Source organism: Canis lupus, chromosome 3 (genome assembly GCF_011100685.1).
Source record: "Canis lupus familiaris isolate Mischka breed German Shepherd chromosome 3, alternate assembly UU_Cfam_GSD_1.0, whole genome shotgun sequence".
NCBI lineage: Eukaryota > Metazoa > Chordata > Mammalia > Carnivora > Canidae > Canis > Canis lupus.
This window is the reverse complement of record NC_049224.1, coordinates 49799981-49821815: the sequence shown is the minus strand read 5'-3', so window position 1 is coordinate 49821815 and position 21835 is coordinate 49799981. Positions and strand designations below refer to the sequence as shown.

The 21835-nt window shown below is 49.7% G+C and overlaps 1 protein-coding gene across 11 annotated transcripts in view; it reads right to left on the bottom strand.

The window, feature by feature from the left end:
* Window positions 1-15357: 15357 nt before the first annotated feature.
* Window positions 15358-21835, bottom strand: part of AKAP13 (A-kinase anchoring protein 13) — a 321024-nt gene continuing 314546 nt past the window's right edge. For 8 of the 11 annotated variants that reach the window (XM_038532762.1, XM_038532765.1, XM_038532763.1 and 5 more), the window contains 2 exons: window positions 20650-20983; window positions 19794-19843 (listed from right to left, as the gene is read on the bottom strand). In XM_038532762.1, coding sequence (XP_038388690.1) covers window positions 19794-19843; window positions 20650-20983 — 384 coding nt within the window. Of the gene's footprint in view, window positions 19844-20649; window positions 20984-21835 lie in introns of all 11 variants that reach the window. The other 3 variants (XM_038532759.1, XM_038532760.1, XR_005357033.1) reach the window with 2 other exon arrangements.

Genomic DNA, 21835 nt, shown 5'->3' with positions numbered 1-21835 from the left:
TTTTCACATGCCTACGGGCCCTTCATATCTTTTCTTTGGAGAAATGTCTTCAGGTGCTTTGCCCATTTTAAAATTTGGTGATTGTCTTGGGGCACCTGGGTGGCACAATGGCTCTTGGTTTCAGCTTAAGCTGATCTCAGGGTCAGGAGATGGGCCCCCCGCCCTTGGTTCCATGCTTAGCGGGGAGTCTGCTTGGGGTCACTTTCTCTCCTTCTCCCGCTACCCCTCCCCAAGCTCGCTCAGTCTGTCTCCCCAGCAAGCATCACTTGGTTGTAGGTGCGGGGAACCCTGCTCCTAAACACACAGGCCCTTTGGAATTGGTCTCAGAACACTTACTTAGTTGGTGTCACAGAAGGAATTTGCCAGATGGGTCCTGGCTCCCAGAAGCATGTGGTCTGGGAAGAGAGGGGAAGTAGGCACTCCCAGGTGGCCACGTGGTCAACCCTGGAATGGAGCAGCAGCCGTGCAGCCCTCAGCTGCTAAGGTCAAAGTTACCAATGGGGTTGGCCAGTGACCCAATCTTTGGGTGGGGGTGGCCATGTGTCACCGGATGCCTCAGGAAATGTGCACTGATAAGAAAAAGGCAAAGTATTGCTTCCCTTGTCCTAGTTACCTGTAATAGCTGCCCTGAGCTGAAGAGGACACTGGGGCGGGCCTGGGTGCTACAGCAAGCTGGGATTTCAGTGAGGTTGAGTGTCGGCCATGACCTCAAAGCCAGCCCCAAGGGGAAAGTGCATGGGACAACAGGAAATACCTTTCAGACCTTGAGTCATAGAGAAGGTAGTGAACCAGAGGGTGTAGTGAGAGAAGCTGTCTCATCAGCCCCCTGGAAGCCTTTACTGAAGTGGCCCCTCTGGGAGTGGTGTCCGGTGGTGAAGGCTGTGAGGTGGAGAGCAGGCTTGGGTTGATCCAGGAGCCGCAGCTCTCTGGGGCACAAGCACAGAGGGCTGTGAGCGACCCAGACACTCAGGACGGTGTTCTTGAGGGAACAGCTTGCCTGGGAGACTGGGTAAAAGCCCTTGTAATGCAGATTTACTCCAAGAAGGGGACTGCCATCCCCCTATAAGTGCAAGTGGACACCCCAATGAAGCAGCTGCTGTGTTTTAGGTGCAAGCCGCATGGGGCCACCTTTACGATGCCCAGATAGTCACCCACTGAATGTGCTGCTCCCTAGCTTGCGGTAAGTACTGTGGTGAAGGGGCTCCTTTCATGTGGGCTCCCTGTAAAACCTCAGCTCCGGAAGCCTTATCAAATGTGCTGGCTCAGCTTCCCCGCAGGGGTCTTGCAGATGCTCATGAAAACATTAGGTTAACATTTCTCTCTCATAAACGTACATTACTTTGAAATAGGAAACAAAGTGGATGTTATAAAATAGCCATGTGTGTTACTCACTAAAGGGAAAAGTTGGAAATACCTAAGTTCCTGAAATGATGTCTCTGTAAAGTGGAACACTAAGCACCCAATGTTCATACCAAAATGTGAAATGAGGTAAGTAGGATATGTGTCTATATAGAACATGACCTCAATTTTACTAAAAACAATGACAAAACCCCCCGCATACACAGAAAACACTGGGGATCTTGTTTTTTTTTTTTTTTTTTTTTAAGAATTTATTTATTTATTTGAGAGAGAGAGAGAGAGAGAGAGCAGGAGTGGGAGGAGGAGCAGAGAGAGAGGGAGAAGCCGACTCCACTGAACAAAGACCCCGACAGGGGGCTCGATCCCAGGACCCTGAGATCATGACTTGAGCCAAAGGCAGATTCTTAACCCACTGAACCACCCAGGCGCCCCAACACTGGGGATCTTAATGACATTTTAACGGACGATTTATTCCAGGTCTTGAGATTATAGATATTTTAAAAGTTTTTAAAAATAAATCTCAGTACTTCCAGGCCACCTGGGTGGCTCAAGCAGTTAAACATCCAACTGTGGGTTTTGGCTCAGGTCATGATCCCAGGGTGGTGGGATCGAGCCCGCATAGGGCTCCAGGCTCAGCTGCGGGGCGGGTGTCAGCTAGAGAGGGTGGGGGTGGCACCGGAATCTGGGGCCACAGCTCATCTCCACCCACCACGATCATGCTTCTGGAAGCCCCTGGATTGTTCCCTCCCTCAGGCAGGCTTGCTCTCACTCGCCCTCACGTGCCCCCCATGTGTGGCGGCCTCGAGTGGGACACCCCCCCCCCCCCCCCGCAGAGAGCTGCCGTGCAGCCCCCGCGATGGACTTCCTTGGGGCACAGGGCGGGCTCCAGCTCAGGGCAGCTCTGCAGCAGGTGCTGCCTGGAGACCCCGACGACAGGGCTTCCCTGCGGAACAGAGCTCGGGGGGCGGGGGGTGCAGCCGGCGCCTCCTGGGCCTCAGCTGCGCACGGTGCAGCGCCTGCCCGGAGGCCTGGGGCTCGGCCGCAGGTGTGGGCCAGCGCCCCCAGGTGATTCTAAGGTATGGGATTGAGGCAGCCAGGGGGCAGGGGAGGGGTTGTCGGCCCAGCAAGGACGCATGGAGCCGGGCCCCCAAGCTGGCTGCCCTCATCTGGGTCCCAGCAGCCCTGGGAGGTGGCATCAGTCCTGTCCCGCGGAGGAGGAGAGCAGAGCCCCGCGGCCGGCCGAGCCCATGCAGCTCTCACCAGTCTGTAAGCCTCGAAGGAAACAGCCGAAGTGCTCGTTAGACGGTCATTTGCGGAACGGGAGGTACCTGACTTGCAGCGTGGAAGGGCCTCGCTGGTCCAAGGGGGTGGCACGTGGGAGCTCCTTCCCACGCTCCTTCCTCGCCTTCCATTCTCCTGCCCCCCCCACCTGCTGTGCTCTGCGGGGGGGGGGGGGGGGGAGGGGCGGTGGGATTAGGGTGCAACAGGGGCCTTGGGAATTCAGTATGCATTTCAGACTCCGACTCATTAAATCCGGGTTTGGCCCAGGGAGATGCATATTAACAAGCAGCCCAGATCATTTGAATGCAGGAGATCCAAAGACTGTATTTTGGGTTTTTAAGATTTATTTATTCATTTTTTAGAGAGAAAGAGCTCGAGCAGGGGGAAGGGCAGAGGGAAGGAATCTTTTTTTTTTTTTAATTTTTATTTATTTATGATAGTTACAGAGAGAGAGAGAGAGAGAGAGGCAGAGACATAGGCAGAGGGAGAAGCAGGCTCCATGCACCGGGAGCCCGACGTGGGATTCGATCCCGGGTCTCCAGGATCGCGCCCTGAGCCAAAGGCAGGCGCTAAACCGCTGAGCCACCCAGGGAGCCCTCTTTTTTTTTTTTTTTTAAGACTTTATTTATTTATTCATGAGACACACACACACAGAGAGAGAGAGAGAGAGAGAGAGAGAGAGAGAGGCAGAGACACAGGCAGAGGGAGAAGCAGGCTCCATGCACCGGGAGCCCGACGTGGGACTCGCAGGACCCCAGGACCATGACCTGAGCTGAAGGCAGGTGCTAAACCGTTGAGCCACCCAGGAGCACCGAGAGGCAGAGAATCTTAGACGCAGACTCCCCACTAAGTGGGGAGGAGTGTGATGCAGGGCCTGATCCCCCAACTCCTGAGATCACAACCTGAGCCAAAACCAAGAATCGGGAGCTCCAATGACTAAGCCCCCCAGGCGCCCCCAAAGACTATACTTTGAACACTGGTCTAAGGGCAAAGCACGGGCCTGCAGGTCAGCAGGTGTGGGGTGGCGCCGGCTGTGTCTGGGCCAGTTGCCTGATTCCCTGAGCCTGGAGGTAATCATCCAAGCGGGGACACTCAGAGCCCCTCAGGGTGTCAGGTTCGGTGGGATCATGGAGATCTGTGGGTTTCCAGCCAGTGAGTGCCACTCACCATGTCAGCCCCACTCTGGGGAGCTCATCCCAAGGAGACAAAACAGTGACAAGCTGCCTTTGACCCGGATGATCTGAGACCATACGGAAGCCCTCAAATCGCAGTAAATGCTCACACCTGGCTGGTCCACACACTTCTCAAGATCGACGCCTTCGTTGTTCAGTCTCTCCAGCCAAGTAGGAAGAAAGGACAATTCTTTGTCTTAGAGAGGGGTAGGTCCATCATCCCCATTTTCTAGTTGGAAACCATAGCTCAGAGAGGGTGGCATGTTGCCCCGGGACACAGGAGCCGGGCACCAGAGTGGCAGCTCACCTCTGTTTCCAGACCCCAGCACTTTGACCGTCCCAGCCTCCCGGGAGATGCTCTCATTCCCGGTGGGAGACAGAGAGGGTCCCTGGACTCTGGTCCTGGGGCGGCGGTGGGGGTGCTGAGTGGTCTGGCCTACTTTTGGCTGCAAGGTCTAGTGGGGTGGGGGCTGAGTGGCCACGCAGGACCTGGCAGCAGGACTCTGGACAGAACAACTGGGCTCTCCCAGTGGGGAGAGCTTCCCCTGGCACCCCTGGTGCTGAGGGCTGCCCTTCAGACTTGGCCCTGCTGGCAGGGAAGGATGGCTCCTACCTGTTCAGGCCACAGGCCACACCACCTGTCCTTATTCCCAACACTGCAGCCTTGGAATGAGGGGTGGACAAGGTGACCTTCAGGCTATTCTTGGGAGCGGGAGACGGGGCTCAGGCCTACTCTCTGGCCTGGCTCGCTGGGGGGCGGTGGGCAGCAGAAGGGAGGGTCCTGCCTGTGGAAGTGCTGACTGGTGGGTTCCAGCTATAAAGCACACAGGAAACGGGCTGGGTTTTTGCGTCAGGGAAGGCTTCCTGGAGGAGGAGGCATTTCAGCCAGGCCAGGCCAAGCAGGGTATTATGAACCAGGCAGAGGCCCAGAGACAAGCAGAAGCTCCTAGTGGAGCCCGGTGCTGGTGCTGGGGCCAGGCAGATGGAGAAGGGGCCCCCCTGGTCCAGACATTGCCCGGGTGAGTTGGGGGGCTCCTGAGCAGCAGGCCCCAGGTGCAGAGACTCATGCATTAGGCCCAGGACCAGGCACCGGGCGTCCTCACACAATCCTCGCAGCAGATCTGCAAGTTACCTACCGGCAGTCCCTCCTGAAGGAGAAAGGGGGATGCTTTAAATAACTTGTTGGAGGTTGATCTCCCCTGTCTTTGTCCACAGCCCCCCAGATGGAGTGGGGCCCTTGCCCAGCTCAGGCGGGAGCTGCTCGCGGGTCCAGCTCAGGGCAGAGACCAAGGCCAGGCCGGGGAGGAGCCAGGGTGTCAACGGCCGCTGTCACTCGGGCTGGGGACAGGGCGGGAAGTGTGGGGACCCCCCCCCAAGGAAGGGGGACGGGAGGGCTTGGCTGGAGCAGCCATTAGAGCCAGCCCCACCCCGGCTCTCCCGCCAAGGCCCTCCTGGGCCCCTCTCCCCTCCGTGCCCATCCCGAGGGGCCACAGGCCTCCTGCAGGAGGAAGGGAAGGGTCACCAGGGGGCCTGGGGCAGGGGCAGCCTGAGCTCGGGACTCTTCAGAGCTGGGTCCTGCCAGCGAGCACCATGGGAGAGAAGGTGCGGCCCTGGGAGGCAGCCAGGCCTCGACCCCTTCCCTGGTGCGCCTCTCATCCGGCCTCCACGGGGTGGGGGCGCCGCACCCGGGTGGGCCCCCCGCCCTCTGGGTGAGGCCCCCCAAGAACTGAAGGCACTCCGAAGGAAAAGAACATCTCGAACCCACCAACAGGAGGAGCAGGAGGGAGACCGGGAGGTGCTGCCGGCGGCCAGGAGGCTGCACCAGGGGCCCCTAGACTGCAGGCAGCCCCGTCTGGTTTCCGATGCCGCAGCTCCCTCCGCCCGCCGCTCAGCGCGCTTCTGTGTTCCTGCCTCGGGGGGAACAGCCCCCGCATCCCGCACCCTTCCTTCCGCTGCTGCGGGCTCTGGCCCCGACGTCGCGGCGCCCCCCCCCCCCCCCCCCCCCCGCGCAGCTAGCGGGCTCCCGGCCCCGCCCCCCGCTCTCCCTGGGCCCCCCATGGCCCCCCAGCTCTCCCCAGCTCCCCCCATCCCCGCCCCCCCCCCCCCCGCTCTCCCGGCGGGGCCTCCTCCCCCGAGGCCAGGTGGTGCTGTCGCTGAGCCGAGGACAGCGCATCCGCATCCGCATCCGCATCCGCCAGGGCAGGCGGCGACCAGGCGGCGCGTCCCCAAGCCCGGGCCTCCAGCAGGGGTCCTCGGGCCTCCTGGTCCCCTGAGGGCAGCACCCGGCATTGGGCCGACCCTCTCCTTTTGGGCGTCGGGGGGGGGAAGGCCGTGGGCTCCCCGGGGCTTTGCCCACCTTCTCTGCAGGACCCGTGGGGCCGGGGGCCTCCGGCAGTCGCCCCAGGCGCGACTCAGGGGCTCAGGCCCGGGGGCACCTCGGCAGGGGTCCGGCAGTCGCCCCAGGCGCCCCTCCGTCCCGAAGTCAGACCCGGAAAATCCCCCTGCAGCCCATGCTAATGGGGTTTTTCTTCCCCAGTTAGTTTTACGTATTATTTTTGCCATAAATGCTTTGAAATTCTTTCGGCTCCAGTAGAGCGAACCCACGGCGCTCCATCAGTGTCAGGGATTCGGGGTCGCTGTGCCCCCACCCCCTTCGCCCCTTTCCGCCTCTGCCCCCTCCGCCCTCTGGAGGCCAGCAGGGTGCTCTCTGGGGTGCGGAGCCTACCTTCCAGGCAGCCCGGGGCGCAGCGGTTTGGCACCACCTTCAGCCCCCGCGTGATCCTGGAGACCCGGGCTCCAGCCCCGCGGCCGGCTCCCTGCGCGGAGCCTGCTTCTCCCTCTGCCTGTGTCTCTGCCTCTCTCTCTTTGTATCTATGAATAAATGAATAAATTCTTTTTTAAAAAAGTCTGTTTTTCAGTTTGTCTTTTTCCTTTGTTCGATTGTTTTGTTTCTTAAATTCCACACGTGAGTGAAATCAGAGGACATTTGTCTTTCTCTGACTTATTTTGCTTAGCATCATACCTTCTAGCTCAATCCATGTTGTTGCAAATGGTGAGATTTTGCTCTTTTTATGGCTGAATAATACTCCATTTGTGTCTTTATGTATTGGTGGTTTGGGGTTTTATTTGTTGTTCTTTTTCTAACTCCTTTAGGTATAAGGTAAGGTTGTTGATTTGAGATTTCTCTTGCTCCTTGAGGTAGGCCTGTATTGCTATAAATTTCCCTCTTAAAGCTACTTTTGTGGCATCCCAAAGGTTTTAGAACATCATTGTGCTATACACACACCATATGTCTTTTTTTTTTTTTTTTTAAGTAAGCTTTTTGCCCAGTGTAGGGCTTGAACTCACAACTCTGACTTAATTAAGAGTTGCATGTTCTACTGACTAAGCCAACCGGGAGCCCGTACACCACATCTTTATCCATTCATCTATCAGTGGACACTAGGGCTGCCTCCGTAATTTGGTCATTGTAAATAATTCTGCTATAAACAGGGTGCAAGTATCCTTTCAAATTATTTTGTATTTTTTAAAAATTTTTATTTATTTATGATAGTCACAGAGAGAGAGAGAGAGAGAGGCAGAGACACAGGCAGAGGGAGAAGCAGGCTCCATGCACCGGGAGCCCAAAGTGGGATTCGATCCCGGGTCTCCAGGATCGCACCCTGGGCCAAAGGCAGGCACCAAACCGCTGCGCCACCCAGGGATCCCTTATTTTGTATTTTTGGGCAAGTAACTGGTAGTGTGATTAGTGGATTTTGGGTACTTGTATTCTTCATGTTTTGAGGCCCCTCCATACTGTTTTCCATGGTGGCTGTACCAGTTTGCATTCCCACCAACCATGTGTGAAGGTTCCTTTTTCTCCACAGTCTCACCAACACCTGTTGTTTTCGTGTGTGTGTGTGTGTGTGTTTGTAGCCATTCTGACAGGTGTGAGGTGATATCTCATATAGTTTTGACTTGTATTTCCCTGATGATGAGTGATGCTGAACATTCTTTTTAAGCTTCTTTCACATGTCTATTGGTCTTCTGTGTGTCTTCTTTGGGAAAATGTCTATTCACATTGCCCATTTTTAAAATGGAATCGTTTTTTGTAGTTGTTGTTATGTTGATTGGTGTTGAGTTGTAGTTCTTCATATATTTTGGATACTGACCTTTTATCTGATACGTCATTTGCAAACATCTTCTCCCATTCCATAGGTTGCCTTGTTTTGTTGACCGTTTCCTTTGCTGTGCAGAAGCTTTTCATTTTGATGTAGTCCCAATAGTTTTTTACTTTTGTTTCTCTTACTTCAGGAGACCTATCTAGAAAAGTGTTGCTATGGCTGATGTCGGAGAAATTACTGTCCCAGCTCTCTTCAAGGATTTTTATGGTTTCAGGTCTTACTATTCAGTCCTTAATCCATTTTGAGTTTATTTTTGTGTGGTATAAGAAAATGGTCCAGTTTCATTCTTTTGCATGGAGCTGTCCAGTCTTCCCAGCACCAACTGGATATTCCAGCTGCCTTTGTTAAAGATTGATTTACCATAAAAACATGGGCTGGGGCAGCTCGAGTGGCTCAGTGGTTTAGTGCCACCTTCTGCCCGGGGCATAATCCTGGAGACCCGGGATCGAGTCCCCTGTCGGGCTCCCTGCATGGAGCCTGCTTCTCCCTCTGCCTGTGTCTCTGCTTCTCTCTCTCTCTGTGTCTCTCATGAATAAATAAATAAAATCTTTAAAAAAATGGGCTTATTTTGGGGCTTTCCATTCTGTTCCATAAAGTTATGTGTCTGTTTTTGTGCCAGTATCATCCTGTTTTTATTACTACTGCTTTAGAGTATAACTTGAAATTTGGAATCATGATACATCCAGCTGTGTTTTTCTTTTTCAAGGTTGCTTTTGCTATTTGGGGTCTTTTTTGGTTCCATATAAATTGTGGGATTGTTTTTTCTAGTTCTATGAAAACTGCTGTTGGTATTGCGATAGGGATTGCATTAAATCTGTAGATTGCTTTGGGTGGTATGGACATTTTAACAATTCTTGTTCTTCCAATCCATGAGTATGGAATATCTTTCCATTTGTTTGTGTCATCTTTAATTCTCTTCATCAATGTTTTTATAATTTTCATTATTCTTTTTGGTGCAATCGTAAATGGGACTGTTTTATTAATTTGTCTTTCTGCTGTTTCATCATTAATGTGAAGAAATGCAACAGATTTCTGCATGTATTTTGTATCCTGCAACTTTACTGAATTCATTTATCAGTTCTAGCAGATTTTTGGTGGAATCTTCTGGGTTTTCCATATAGGGTACCATGTCCTCTGCAAATAGTGAAAGTTTTACTTCTTCCTTAATAACTTGTGCCTTTTGTTCCTTTTTGTTGTTTGATTGCTGTGGTTAGGTCTTCCAGTACTATGTTGAATAAAGGTATTGAGGAGTGGACATCTTCATCTTGTTCCTGTCCCTAGGGGAAAGGCTCTGTTTTTCCCCATTGAGTATGGTATTAGCTGTGATATATTCATATATAGCCTTTATTTTGTTATGTTACCTCCAAATTACTTTGCTTAGGGCTTTTTAAAAAAGACTTTATTCTTAAGTAATCTCTACACCCAACATGGGGCTTCAACTCACAACCCTGTGATCCAAGAATCATAGGCTTTACCACTTGAGCCAGCCAGACACACACCTGTGCTGAGGTCTTACATCATGAATGGATGTTATACTTTGTCAAATTCTTTTTCTGTGTCTACTGAAATGATCATATGATTTTTATCCTCTTACTGATGTGATATATCATGTTGATTGCTTTGCAAATATTGAACTACTCTTGCATCCTGGGAATAAACCCTGCCTGATTGTGGTGAATGATTTTTTTTAGTGTATTGTTGGATTTGGTTTGCTAATATTTTGTTGAAAAATTTTGCCTCTATTTTCATCAGAGATACTGACCTGTAGTTTTCTTTTATTGTGGTGTCTTTTGTTTGTTTTTGTGGTGTCTTTCTTGTCTTTAGTATCAGGGTAATGCTGGTCTCAGAATGGATTTGGAAGCTTTCCTTCTATTTTTTGGGATAGTTTGAGAACAGTAGGTATTAACTCTTCTTTAAATGTTTGGTAGGGCAACCCCGGTGGCTCAGTGGTTTAGCACTGCCTTCAGCCCAGGGTGTGATCCTGGGGACCCAGGATCAAGTCCTGCATTGGGCTCCCTGCATGGAGTCTGCATCTCCCTCTGCCTGTGTCTCTGCCTCTCTCTCTTTCTCTCTCTCTCTCTCTCTCTCTGTGTGTCTGTCATGAATAAATAAATAAAATCTTTAAAAAAATAAATGTTTGGTAGAATTCACCTGTGAAGACATCTGGTCCTGGACTTCTGTATGTTGGCAGTTTTTTCTTAAAGATTTAAAAAAAATCAATTAATATTTATGTATTTATTTATTTAGCAAGAGAGAGTGTGAGCAAGGGGAGGTGTAGAGAGAGAGAGAGAGAGAGAGATTGAGAGAGAGCATTTCAAGAAGACTCCATGCTGAGTGCAGAGCCTGATGCAGGGCTCGATCCCATGACCCTGAGATCATGACCTTAGCTGAAATCAAGAGTCACACACTCAACTAAACTAAGCCACCCAGGCAATCTTGCTGGGAAATTTTTGATTACTCTTAGAACTGCTTTTGTTGCATCTCAGGGGTTTTGGAGCATTGTGTTTTCATTTTCATTTATCTCCATGTATGTTTTGATTTCCTCTTTGATTTCTTGGTTGACCAATTTGATGTTTAGTAGCATGTTATTTAACTTCCATGTATTTGTGGTCTTCCAGATTTTTGTAAATTTTTATTTTTATTTTTTGTGGCTGATTTCTAGTTTCATAGCATTGTGGTCAGAAAAGATGTATGACTTAAATCTTTTTGAATTTGTTGTGGCTTATTTTGTAGCCTAATATGTGATCCATTCTGGAGAATGTTCCATGTACACTTGAAAAGAATGTGTATTTGGCTGTTTTAGTATAGAATGTTCTGAATATATCTGTTAAATTTGTTGTTGTCCAGTGTGTTAGTCAAGGTCACAGTTTCCTTATTTTGTTTGAATGATCTGTGCATTGATGTAAATGGGATGCTAAAGTCCCCTATTATTATTGTATTACTGCCAATTATCTCATTTATTTTTATTAATGGTTTCATGCTTCGTATATTCCCATGTTGTGTGAACAAATATTTACAATTGTTATATCCTCTTGTTAGATTGCCCCCCTTATATTATTAAGTCCTTCTTTGTCTCTTATAGTTTTTGTTCTAAAGTCTATTTTTTATTTTTATTTACGTAAAAATATTTATTCATGAGAGGCACAGAGAGAGAGAAAGAGGCAGAGACATAGGCAGGGGGAGAAGCAGGCTCCCTGTGGGGAGCCTGATATATGAGTCGATCCCAGGACCCTGGGATCACGACCTGAGCCAAAGGCAGATGCTCAACCACTGAGCCACCCAGCTGCCCCTCTAAAGTCTATTTTTTAAAAGATTTTACTTATTTGAGCAAAAGAAAGAGCATGCAAGTGAGCACAAGCAGGGAGAGGGGCAGAGGGAGAAGGAGAAGCAGACTCCCCCACTGAGCAGGGAGTCCCATGTGGGGCTTAATTCCAGGACCCTGAGATCATGAACTGAGCTAAAGGTAGACACTTAACCAACTAAGGCACCCAGGTGCCCCTAAATTCTACCTAAATTCTATTAAAGAAAATAAAGTCTATTTTGCCCCATGTAAGTATTGCTACTCTGGCTTTCTTTTGACATCCATTTGCATGAGAAATGTTTCTCCACCCCCTCACTTTCAATCTGCAGGTGTCTTTTTTTGAGGTGGTCCAAAATGAGTCTCTTATAGGCAGCATATAGATGGGTTTTGTTCTTTCACCTATACTGTCACCCTATGTCTTTTGGAGCATTTAGTCCATTTATAGTCAAAGGAATTATTGATAGATTTGTGCTTATTATTATTTTGTTGTTTTGTAGTTGTTTTTGTATTTTATCTCTGATCCTTCCTTCTCTTGCTTTCTTTCATGGTTTGCTGATTTTGTTTAAGCGATATGCTTGGATTCCTTTCTCTTTATTCCTTGCAATCTATGAGTAGTTTTTGAATCATGGTTACCATTAACTCTGTATCTTTTGCATTTAGCAGTCTGTATTACACTGATGATCACTCAAATGTGAACCTATTCTCCCCTCCCCATGTTTTAGGTATACAGTGTCATATTTTGTATCTTTTTATTTTATGAGTTCCTTGGCTGATCTTTACAGATATATTTAACTGCTTTTGTGTTTCCTACTTTTCTAAGTCCTATTTATGGTTTTTCCTTTGCATTCAAAGAGTCTGCTTATATATATATATATATATATTTTTTTTTTTTTATATATAATTTTTTTTTTGTAGGGCAGGTGTAGTGGTCAAGAACTACTTTAGTTTTGTCTGAGAAGCTTTCTCTCTATTTGGATGAGAGCCTTGCTGCATAGAATATTCCTGGCTGCAGGTTGTTCTTCAGCACTGTGAATAGATCATGTCACTCCCTTCTGGTTCTTCAGTGTTTCTGCTGAAACATCAGCTGATAGCCTGATGGGGGTTTCCATTGTATGTAATTGTTTTCTTTTGTTGCTTTTAAAATCCGGTCTTTCTCATTACTTTTTGCCATTGTGGTTACTGTATGTTTTCATGTGGACCTCCTTTGGTTGATTTTGTTGGGGCTCTCTGTGCCTCCTGGATTTGGATTTCTGTCTTTCCCCACATTTAGGAGGTTTTCAGTTATTATTTCTTTAAGTAAATTTTCTGCCTCCTTTTTTCTGTCTTTCTCCTTCTGGAACCTCCCATAATGTGAATGTTATTATACTTGATAGTATAAGAGTTCTTTAAGTCAATTTTTATTTGGGATATATATTTTGTATATATATATATATATATGTAATTTTAAAAGATTTTATTTATTCATGAGAGGCACAGAGAGAGAGAGAGAGAGAGAGAGAGGCAGAGACACAGGCAGAGGGAGAAGCAGGCTCCATGCAGGGAGCCCGACACGGGACTCGATCCTGGATCTCCAGGATCACTCCCTGTGCTGAAGGCGGCGCTAAACTGCTGGGCCACCGGGGCTGCCCTGTATATATATTTTGTATATATATATTTCTTTTCACTTGCTCAGCTTGATTGCTTTCCATTGCTCTGTCTTCCAGGTCACTGACCTGTTCTTCTGCTTCCTTTTAGTCTATTCCATCTAATGTGGTTTTCATTTCATTTATTGAGTTCTTCATCTCTGATTGGTTCTTTTTAATGTTTTCTATCTCCTTGCTAAGAGCCTCAGTGAGGTCCTACACTAAGTCCAGTATCTTCATGATCATTACTTGAAATTGTTAGGCATATTACTCACCTCCATTTCACTTAGGTCTCTCTTGGTGTGATTTTTGTCCTTTTCTTTCACTTGGAGTATATTCCCGTCCCCTCATTTTATCTATGTCTGTTTCTGTGTTAGGAAAGTCAGCTATGTCTCCTACTTTAAAGTAGTGGACTTAAAGAAGTTCCAGGGGCACCTGGGTGGCTCAGTGGTTGAGCATCTGCCTTTGGCTCAGGTCATGATCCTGGGGTCCTGGGATTGAGTCCCGCATCAGGCTCCTCATAATTGAACCTGCTTCTCCCACTGCCTGTCTCTGCCTCTCTCTCTCTCATGAATAAATAAAATCTTAAAAAAAAAAAAAAAAGATTCTGTAGTACTCTGCAGTACAATGTCCCCTGCTCACCAGAACTTGGTGCTTCAAGGGTGTCTCCTTTTTCTTTTTAAAAAGACTTTATGTATTTATGTATGTATTTAGAGAACACAAGCAGGGGGAGGGGCAGAGAATCTCAAGCAGACTCTGCACTGAGTGTGGAGCCTGATGCAGGCCTCAATCTCATGACCCTGAGATCGTGACCTGAGCCAGTCAAGGGTCAGGTGCCCAAACGACTGAGCCATCCATGTGCCCCTCGAGAGCATCTCCTGTGTGTGTTGCATGGAGCCTACTTTTGTCACTGAGCATCTTCTCTCCAGTCCAGTCATCTGCAGTGGCTCTCTTTGCCCTGTGTGGGCAGAGTTTGGTCCCTCTACTGTTGGTGGACCAGTGTGGGGCTGTCTGGGGCCAGAGTTCAGTCAGACCAGATGTTTGCCAGAGATGTAGTATCACCAAACTATAGGGCACTTTCCCTGTGTTGTCCCTGAGAAGGTTTTGTTGTTGGGTGGGGCTTGCTGTCAGAACAGAGGTCTGCAGCCTGACTGGTGGTTTATGGTTATTTTTCCCTCTCCCTGGGGCAGAAGCCTCTTTGGAATGGTGCTGGATCTTGTCTGGGCTGTGTGCACACTGTGTGGCTTGTGGCACTGCTTTGGATGGGCTCGCTCCTGCCAAGAGTGTCTTGGAGGGTGTAGATCTACAAAGTGTGCTGGGCAGGATGTGCAGTGTTTGCAAGGTTTGTGTGCCAGTCCTCTGCAGGAGGGGACCTGCAGCCACGGGGTGGGGTGGGGGTGGGGGATGGGACCAAGGCTGGCTGGGTTGGAAGGGGCAGATCTGCATGGGGGTAGGATGTAAGGTGCTGGCAAGGTTTGCACAGTCTTCTGGGGGAAGGGATTGGCATCCCTGGGACTGAGGCAGGACTGGCTGGAGGGGATGGATCTGCCAAAGTGCAGGGAGTGGGGTGGGGTGTCAGCAAGTTAGATAGTGAAGATCAGCTGGCTGGTTCCTGCAGGTGGCTGTGTATTGATGCTGGGGGGCGGGGGCGGGGCAGGGGGGCAGGGGCAGGAAATGGCATCTGGCAGCTCCTTTGTTCCTGGGAGTATCCCGATAACCTCTGCCCCTCCTGCCCATGCTCTGAGATTAGTAACTCTGCCCCTGTATGTCCTACCTCCCTGGGCTGTTTGTTGTGCTGCCTCTTTAAGGGTGGGGACTCTGGTTCCTGTTGGCCCTCCAGACTCCAAGAGCCAAGCTGGCTGATTTTAAGGTCATAAGAACTTGTGAAATTTGGCCCTTCTAGTTTTCAAAGCAAGATGTAATGGGGATTCATCCTCCCTACGGGGGCTCTGGTGTGATGGTCTGTTTCTCTCCTGTGGACAGCTGTCATCTGTTTGGTTCCCAGTGTCTTTCCCTTTCCCACCCTCTTTGATATGGTCTCATTTCTGCATTTATAGTTGTGGAGTTTGTCTTTGGCTTGTTTGCACTGATGTGAGCATTATCGAGTTGTGTCTGTGGGGCACGGGGTGGGGAAAGTTGTCAAAGGCAGGCAAACAATTCTTTTTTACAGAGTAGAACCTATAGCAAAGGACAATTTTACTGCACTGATATGACTGGAAATAGTTTTGATTCCAGGCCCAAATCCCGCTTCATGGGATTTGCTTCACGTCTGGCCTGTCACCCCTGGGTTTTGTGTCTGGGCCCCAGGAAAAGGCCTCTGAGGAGCCACTGAGTGCTTACAAGTTCTCTCTGGGGAGAGGGCTCTTCGTCAAGTGTGGGGGTACCCTGTTATCAGGAGCCCTGAATGTCTTGGGATGCTCTCCAGGAAGCCCATGGGGACAAAATAGGATATGGCAACATCAAGACTTAAAGGACATTTATTTTTTGAAAGGGTGGAGGGGACTTTACAAGTAGAGTCTGAAGCCAATAACTAGAGAGGAAGATAAATAAAATACAAAGCCAGTATGTTGTGGCAAAATCCCAGAAAACACACTGAAAAATTTTTTACAGTTTTACTGTAAAACTGCTTTACTTTATACATAATTACAAATTAATATACAGCATGTGGGTTTTAACCCATTTTTATTTAAAAGAACCTAGCACAGAAACGTTCGTCTAGCGTTTGAAAACAACAAAAGCAGAGGTATAAGGTGTACGGTAATTGCCCTCCTGCAGGTCCGGGCGTGTCCCACGCCCCCAGTGGGCAAGGAACACACAAAACCACAGGCTGAACCGTGACCATGGGCAAGCTGACTGGGCGGGCCCCTGGAAGGTGGCTGCAGAAGGCAGGAGAGCTCAAGCTGGGTGAGGCTCTGGGGTGGAGAGGCTGGGCCGGGGTTGGTGGGGGGGGGGGGGGGCAGTGCCCTCTGCTTTGCAGCAGGGAGGAGACCCCCCAGCATAGGCCAGGTGTGCGGAGCAGGGTGTCATGTCTGTGGCCGGAGGACTTGAGCCAGCAGGGTTTGCCCGGCTTTAAACCTTAGCAAGATGGAGAATTAATTCAAGGCCTGTCAATCTTTTGACAAATTAAATTAGAGAAGTAGAAGGCTTCTTTTTGTATTTTCCCTTCCTTCTTTGTTTTTACTCTTATGGCAGCATTAAAATACTTTTCACTTTAAAACCTGGCCAGCAGGCAGTAGATTCCAAAGCTCTGGTTAACTAGGAATGTTAGGCTACATTGGAAGAAAAACGAAGACAGACACAAACCACAACAAACTCTTTGCCCTCCTCTTCGTCTCTGCCTGTCAATGAGCAATAGCATGGGGCTGGCGCCCAGGCCTGCAGCACCAGCATGTATGTCCAGACGGAAGGTGGGTGGGCAAGGCACACATGTCTCTCTCAACCACCATCTGACCCTAAAGGGGTGCTTGGGCTTCCACATTCTAAGGGTGTCCAAGCCACCCTGGGGACGGCCACTCACCAAGACAGCATCTCCAACCCCCTCCCAGGTGGGGCTGGCCCAGGCACAAGTGGCCACCAACACTGCAGTGGACTGCCACCCCCCAGCAAATACCAGAATCCTCAGGAAGAACTGGCTCTGGAAAAGCTGCCTCAGAGGCGAAGTGGTGAAACAGCAAGTACTTCTATGAGGAGCAACTCATGGATGATGTCCTGGCCTCCTGGGTAGGTTCTGCCTCCGTCACCCTGCACCCCACTCCAGCTCCCTCCCTGGAAAGGTACAACAAACCCCGAGGGTCTGAACAATTCGGGCTGAGGAAGAGAATAAGGGAAACATTCTCTTCTCAAAGGGACTTGAGTGGTGCTACCCTGAGACAGAAGGTGGAAAAAGGTAAGATTCGTACCTTTTCAAAAAAGAGAAAACAATCTTGATGAGGCACAGATCACTCTCGTGGGGGCAGAGAATGGAATGTTGGCAAAGGCTGGATTATGGCGATCTGCATGCTTTTAACCCTCTCGTTTTCAAAGAAGGAAACAGTTACCACAGCTGATTGTCTCAAAAATGAAGCCAAAAGACGAGAGCATTTAAAGTGCACGTGTCACCCAAACAGGATGACAACTTCTGAGATGATAGACTGAGAAGATGCAGCCTCTTTCCAGGAAATTCCCTAGACTCTGGGAACTTGGGGACTCTTGGCTAGTGTCTCTACCTGACCCCCAAAACTCAACCACACCATCAAGCATCTGATTTCTTGAGCTTGCTGGAAGATACAACGGGGAACTGAATCAGAGTCACCCTGGCAGACGACCCCTTCTCACAGGGAGAGACCCAGACGGGGCTTTAGACTCAGTAACCAGAGTGGTTTTCAAGGTCACAAGCACAAGTAACAACAACCCAGGTAGCTCTCCAAGCACAATGGGAGGTCCCCCGGATCCAGTCTCCTGGGGGTGAGAGGGGAAAGGCAAGTCAGAGCACGGGTCTTACCAAGTAGTTGTCTCTTCCTACGGCAGCCTGTATTCTGAATGGAGGTGGCCAGGTGGGGTGGATGCAGGAAGCTACTTTCTAATTACGATTCTACATTTGTCCAGCCAGAACCTGACCAAATTAAATTACTGGGGTGTGGATGCAGGTGAAGTCTCCATTTAAAAAAAACAAAACCCACCATCGCCCCAACCAAAGCCACTTAAACGTTATAGCTAGTTGAGAGTAAAAGACACTTTCAAATTGTCATCAAGCTAGGCAGCAGTGGACAGTGACCCGGGGTCCAGAGCACTCTTGTGGAGAGCAGACGTGAGGGCTGATGTGGTCAGTCCTGAGCACTTCCTGCCGCAGGCTCAGGAAACAGGGTGGCCCAGCTGCCAGGCTTCGAGTGCCCGGAGCCATCCCCTCTGGCCAGCCATCTCCTCTGACAGCACACGTCCAGTGGGACGGCAAGCCCCAGTGGGGAGCTGGGATTGGTGCCCAAGAGAGCTGGGCTCTGTGTGAATCTGAGGAATACCATGGCAGGCTCTGCTGGACTGATGCAAGAAAGGAACTTAACTGTACTGTTTAGGGGTGGGGGGAGGGGAATCAGAGTTCAAAAGACCATTAGCCAGTTTTGGTCTTAAAGTCTGTTTCTGAAGACTAAGAAATCTCCACAATAGGAATAGGTGATTAACTCAGAGGTGGCAGGTTCTGACTCTCCAGTAAGGAAGATGACATCCTTTGATCAGAGAATGAGGTGGGGATGAGAGGAGAGAAGAAAAGCATCCCCCTTCCCTAACCATTAATTTTCTTTTGGGCCCTCAAAGCACTTTGACAGACACCGAGGAGTGAGCAGCACTGTTGGCTATTCACTTTCTGCATTGATCAGATGGTTGAAACCGTTGGGCTAGTATGTTCACTTTACACACAGACACACACACACACATAAATAAATAAACAAACCTAACCTAAAAATGTTAAACCAGACCTCTTTCAAATAAACTGAAAGATAAATATCTCCATCTGCAAGGCCAGCTTGCAATTCATCAACAAGCACCAAGTTACAGATTTTGTTTAAGAAGTATGTTCAAAGACCCATGCTTCTGAGGGGCAGGACCCAGGGCATAATGAAAGCAGACTTTTCCAGGGTCTCCCCTTACAGGGAGCAGTGAGTCCAGCAGGGAGATGGGGCCTCAGAGGAACTCAATGAACGGTCCTGCTCCTACTAGCCGGTGACGAGCCTCCAGCAAATACAGATCACCAACAGTGTGGAAGAGAGGAAGAGAAGAGTAACCAGGCCGCATCTGTGGCACCGTCAGGGAGTGGAGTACAATAACCAACAGACCTTTAGATTTGAAAAATGTTTGAAGAAATCGAATTGTGCCCCAGCCTCCTGATAGAGGATGAGCACATTTCCAAGCCACACCTGGGCCAGCTATCGATCGGGCTGCACTAATGTAAAAATTACTACCTGTGGGCCAAATTCCTTCACCTGAACTGACATGGCCAGCTGTCCCGGTACTGGGGTGGGGATCACCTCAGTGCCGGAGAAGCAACTTCCTTTGGCGTGCTGCCAGGAGGCTGCGGGTCAGTGACAACCAGAAAGTGTCACAAGGCAGGAGTAGGGATGAGGAGATTCTCTACTTCATCTCTGCCCAGAGTATGCGGGCAAACATCCTGGAAAACCAGTTAAGTGTAAGATTTCTTTGGATTTCATGTTAAAACTAGATTTTTTTTTTTTAAATCACAAACACCCAAATCAAGGTGGTACAGATCATATATATACACATATGCTTTTTAAACATGTCATGCCTTTTCTCACTGGTTTTCACAAATGTTTGCTATCGCTTCTAAAATGAAATGAGAAATACTTGCAGAAAGGGGTGAGGTGTGCACAGAGTAGGGTTATAGGAAAGCCGCCTTGGAGGGCTAGGGGATGACCTGCTGAGTGCCTGCATGTCCCCCAGGCAGGGCGGGGCAGCACCTCCTACAGATGGTGCCTGATTCTGGTATGCCCCATGGGTATATGCAGACGGGTAACTATGTACACAGACCAAGTCCAAATTATCTGCTGCTGCTTGACTGTTGCTTGTCTCCTGCAAATAAAAGGCAGGTAGAATTTTAGACCTTATTTGGAAACTTCTTTCAGCCTTTAGAAATTCCTGACATGTCCGAAACCATCACCTGGACTTCTGGGACCACCTACTTTCAGTGTAATACCCTCAGTAGGGCCAGCCCCAATCCGGGAGCTGTGAGCAGCCACTGACTCCCGGTCCCCTGCCCCACCCTGACATTAGAGACCGTTTGTCACTCTGGTCCAGGACCTGGGGCAGCATGGGTGTCCAAGGTAAGAGACCACACCCAGAAACAGCAGGAGAGGTGGGGCTGGTAACCACGGGCCAGGACAGGAGGTGATGGCCCTGGCAGACGGCAGCGTCAGCAGAAGATCTCTTCACCCTCTGTGGGTACTTCTGACCCGGGGCCATCTGGTAAAGGAGAAACCACGGAGAAAGAACTTCAGGAAACAATTTTTCTTTTCACTGAACTCTCTTCCCTTTCTCCTCAACCCCAGTCTTCTGGGATGCAACCAGTGATGGCCCGGTAGGCAACCCACCCCTTCTCCAGGCCAGGGTTCCTCAATTGGTTTAGTAAATGAGGTCCTCTGGCACCCTTCACTGTCATTTGACAAAGCACCAGACTTCCTATTCACAAACAGGCCCAGAGACAAGCCGCTCTCCTGCACAAAGCAGAGGGAGCAATCCTAATGAGAAGGAACAGAGGGAGGACTTTGGGGAAAGTGATGCCCAAACTGGGAACCTCAGTTAGTGGGGTTTAATCACAAGCTCTGTGCTGGCAAGCACAACTGTTGGTCTCTCTGAACTTCCATTTCCTAGTTTCTCTTGAGCTTAGCATCACCTGCTTCACACAGCCAGCTCCTGGAAGTGCTCACTAACTACGAGCTCTACTGGTGACTGGACCAGCCCTACAGGGAAGCAGGGAGACTTTAGTCTTCATTCTGGGTCCCTCAGTTGGGGAACAGATGCCTGGAATATGAGACCTGCACACTCTTCTGGGCACACGTGTGCACAAGGGGGGAGGATGTCTTAAATGACCACAGAGTTGATATTCCAGGTGTGAGTCCCAGCAGCCTTCACAGGCAAAGCAAGTGCGCCTGGCAAGACAGCACACACCTGAATGGCCCCAATTTAACCATCCCCATGCTATGGAAACCTGCCCACCCTTCAAGATCTGGGGGCAATGGGCTGGAGGGGACCTGGCGTGGGTAACTCACCACAGGGCTGAGAGCGGCTGCCTTTGTTCTTCTTCTTTTTCTCCTTCTTTTCCTTTGGCTTAGCTAACCCAAACAGGCGGGTGGAGGCAGAGGCAGGTACTGGGGTCTGGCTCTGACCCTCGGGTACTTTGTTTGTCTGGCTGGTGGAACTCAGTATGTGAAAAGGCCCCTTATCTTTGTGTGTCCGAGAGATGCTGTTCCTTTTTGGGGATACTGAGAGTTCTGAGTCCAGGGATCCTGATTTGGCTATCGAAGGTACAGATGGCATGGGGGGCTCCTCAGGATTCGGAAAGAAGGATGGGATCCTCAGCAGCTTAGTATGTTGATATGACACCTGCACATGTTCCAAACGAGGTATTAAGTGAGGTGCCATTAAGTGGGATTCCCAGTGCCCACTCACTAAATGCTGGCTGAGGTCAACTGGGGGGTTTCAGCCTGGTTTGCACCCACTTCCTTGGACACCTCGGCACTCACTGTATAAGGATTCAGGACTTCTTGACTAGCTACTCCTCCCTGCCCCAAGTAGTACCTGGGAAAGCATTACAATTATTAGTTTTGATACCATTATTAATTTTATTACATGTACTTAATGTCAGCAGCAGAAATTAATTTATCTTGGATGACGCAGCTTAGTAAAGAACTCCCATTCCTGAAGAAACAGGAGAGATGTTTGGGTGAAGACTGAATCACACAGGGCCATGGAGAATTATTTCAGGGCTGAGGGACGATGGGAGCCTGTCAGGTTAAGAGGGTGGTAGGGAGTCAGAGGTGAAACCAGGTAGAGGAGCATCACCGGATCTGTGGTGTCCCATGCAGGGGTGTTGCAGGGAGGGGCTTCCTCAGTCAGAGCCCTGCTGAGTTATTGGGATGCGGGTGGAATCCATCCTGTCTTGAAGAGCAACATGCAGAGCCCATTCCTGCTCCCACCCTATACCTCAAACACCTCTGTGGGAAGCTAACCTGCTTCTCTGCTAACCTGTTTCATCCCTGGAAGATGGCAACACCAGACCAGTGTCAACAGACAGGCAGTTCAGTCACAGGTATCCATGTTCCCCAAATGCCCGCAGAACACCCCTGGCCTAAGCTCAGAGAGGGCGGGGGCTCACCACCCCATACACAGACCCCGGTGCCCCTGTCCCCACCAACCCCGTCCAGGCTAAGCAAGCTCTGGGGGCACCCCCTTACC